We start from the raw sequence: 2,284 nt of genomic DNA, 5'->3' as shown, positions 1-2,284 counted from the left end.
TATATATATATAATTTGTACCTTTATTCTCCTTACTGATTTGTTGCTATTATTACTAACATTGACGTGGACATTGATTAAGTCTCCGTGTTCATAAATCGCATGGTCAAGCCCTGCTTCTAATCTGACGCGACCGTCACTTAATAAAAATGGCTTTTCTACTGCCGCATGTGGTCCCACGTTCTCTGCGAAAATAAGAAAGAAATCTGATCTATTATTTACTCTCATTTGTGATAAACGAGATTGGTTTACTAATGAGAGAATAAGATACATAGTGTCTTAGTAACATAGTGTCTTAATTTTACATTAAACTCGAGATACGGGCTATTTGAGAACTTCTGAAATTAAGCCTTGGCTCGACGATTTCAATTCAAACTGTATTATAATTACAGTCTGAAAATCATATATTTATAGCATATTAAGACACATAATAGCAGTTACACGGAAAAAAGTTTTGCTGACGTAATCTAAAAATTTAGGCAGGTATAGATCTGAAAATAATTTTATTGGACTGTTAAATAATTATAGAACATTTAAGCGTCGCTGCTAACGCAGTAAAAAATTTTAACATTCTAGCAATCAGTTTGAACATTCTATTATTTTGATAACACTCAAACAAAATTATTTTCAGATTTGCGTTTAATTAAATTTTTAGTAAAATTGTTTTTTTACATATAGGAAATAATACAATATAGATCATAATAGCAATAACTAAAGCTTGAAATTTAATGATAAGTAAATGTATGTTATTATACGCGTCATATGAACATATCACGTTAATCGCAAACTAACCATCATCCTCGATGATCTCATTTTCCGCTAACGCCACTCTTGTTTTGGATCCTTGAATTCTCAAGCCAGTCGATGGCTGTCTCGAGAGAGGTACACTGTACATAGTTGTCGAGGGTAAGGGCGGCTTCGTGGCTCGTTGGATTACTCGAATGCCCATCCTGACGGTGGTTTTACGGTGCAAGCGTTCGTCCGCCCGTTCCGCTGAAATCCGCCGAACAAGATCTCATATAACTGTGAGATAAAGGTGAAAGCTTGTGCTAACCGCGAATTTACTCACAAATTCATCGTTGCGAATAATCGAGCAAATGTTTTGAGAAAAAGATTTTGTTGTTGAGAGTTGTTTATGTTACAAATTTAAATCTGATATTTTTAGATTCATTTTCTTTCTCAGAAATTATATGATTAGCTATAATAATCTGACATTGGTAAAGATTATTTTTTTATTTCTTTTAGAAATTACGTATACAGCATATAATATAAAGTATTTTAAAAATTCTAATAATAAGATAAGAACTTTTTAAGCTGGCTTTATATAATGTTTGGAACAGAAATAAAAATTTTACAATCTCTCTCTTATGGGAAATTGATTAAAATATGCTTATTTCTTTACGTTTCGAATTTTACGTGTGTAAGCATAAAGTATTTTATTATTCGAGATGTTTCAAATTCTTATTCCTGCATAATTGTGTGTCTGAGAGATGGAGAATACATTCCCTTCGTTTGTAAATAAAATTCCTACTTCGTTCACGAACGTACGTAATTACATCTCGCTTTGAATTGTGATGTGCCGTTGTTTTTCATTCGAAGTGCATACATTCGTTGGAATTGAGAAAATAAAGGAAATCAGCAAGCTTTTTCCACTCACCAACGTAAACTCTGACGTCGTAGCTGTTACCTATAGGCGGACCATTGTATTCCTTAGCTGGTACCAGTTGCACAGATGGTGGAGCGATTGAGGGAATTTCTATGGTGAACGCATGTGCATTGGGTCCTAGTCTTTTGATAAGTGCTTCCTGTAAAAGAAAGATTTCAGCTCTAATAGAAAGAGCAAAATTTCTTTTTGCTCTTTCTATTAGATAGTTTTCTATTAGAAAAATGTAATGCTTTTCCATGTCGTAAAAATTCTTATGAAAATTTCTCGTCGAGATAGATGCTAGAGATAGAAGAGGCGAAAAGAAAATATATTTTTATGTAATTCAGAGACAATCATCAACAACCATCAACTGTTATTAGAAAATATTCTTATTATATATTTTGATTATATATCCATTTTAAATGTATATAGGGAAAAAATTCTATCAGAGAATTGTAGTAGATTGTTGTCGAAGAGAACTTTTATTTAAATTATCAACATTTTCGAAATATGACTTTGGCCTACTTTTTTTAACAAATTGAAGAAAAGACAATTTCAAGTCTTCATTCGTAGATCACTTTATTCATAATTGAGGCGATTTATCGATAATCAGGAAATTTAAAACTTTCTATAGGATATA

The 2,284-nt window shown here is 31.9% G+C and overlaps 1 protein-coding gene across 1 annotated transcript in view; it reads right to left on the bottom strand.

Moving 5' to 3' along the window:
* Positions 1–2,284, bottom strand: part of LOC105627318 (phosrestin-2-like) — a 45,087-nt gene that overhangs the window by 8,687 nt on the left and 34,116 nt on the right. The window contains exons 6-8 of the mRNA XM_012208604.1: positions 1,657–1,804; positions 792–992; positions 21–184 (exon numbers count right to left, since the gene is read on the bottom strand). Coding sequence (XP_012063994.1) covers positions 21–184; positions 792–992; positions 1,657–1,804 — 513 coding nt within the window. The remainder of the gene's footprint in view (positions 1–20; positions 185–791; positions 993–1,656; positions 1,805–2,284) is intronic.

Source organism: Atta cephalotes, assembly GCF_000143395.1.
Source record: "Atta cephalotes unplaced genomic scaffold scaffold00008, whole genome shotgun sequence".
Lineage (NCBI taxonomy): Eukaryota > Metazoa > Arthropoda > Insecta > Hymenoptera > Formicidae > Atta > Atta cephalotes.
Note: the sequence above shows the minus strand (reverse complement) of the source record. Positions and strands in the feature narration are given on the sequence as shown.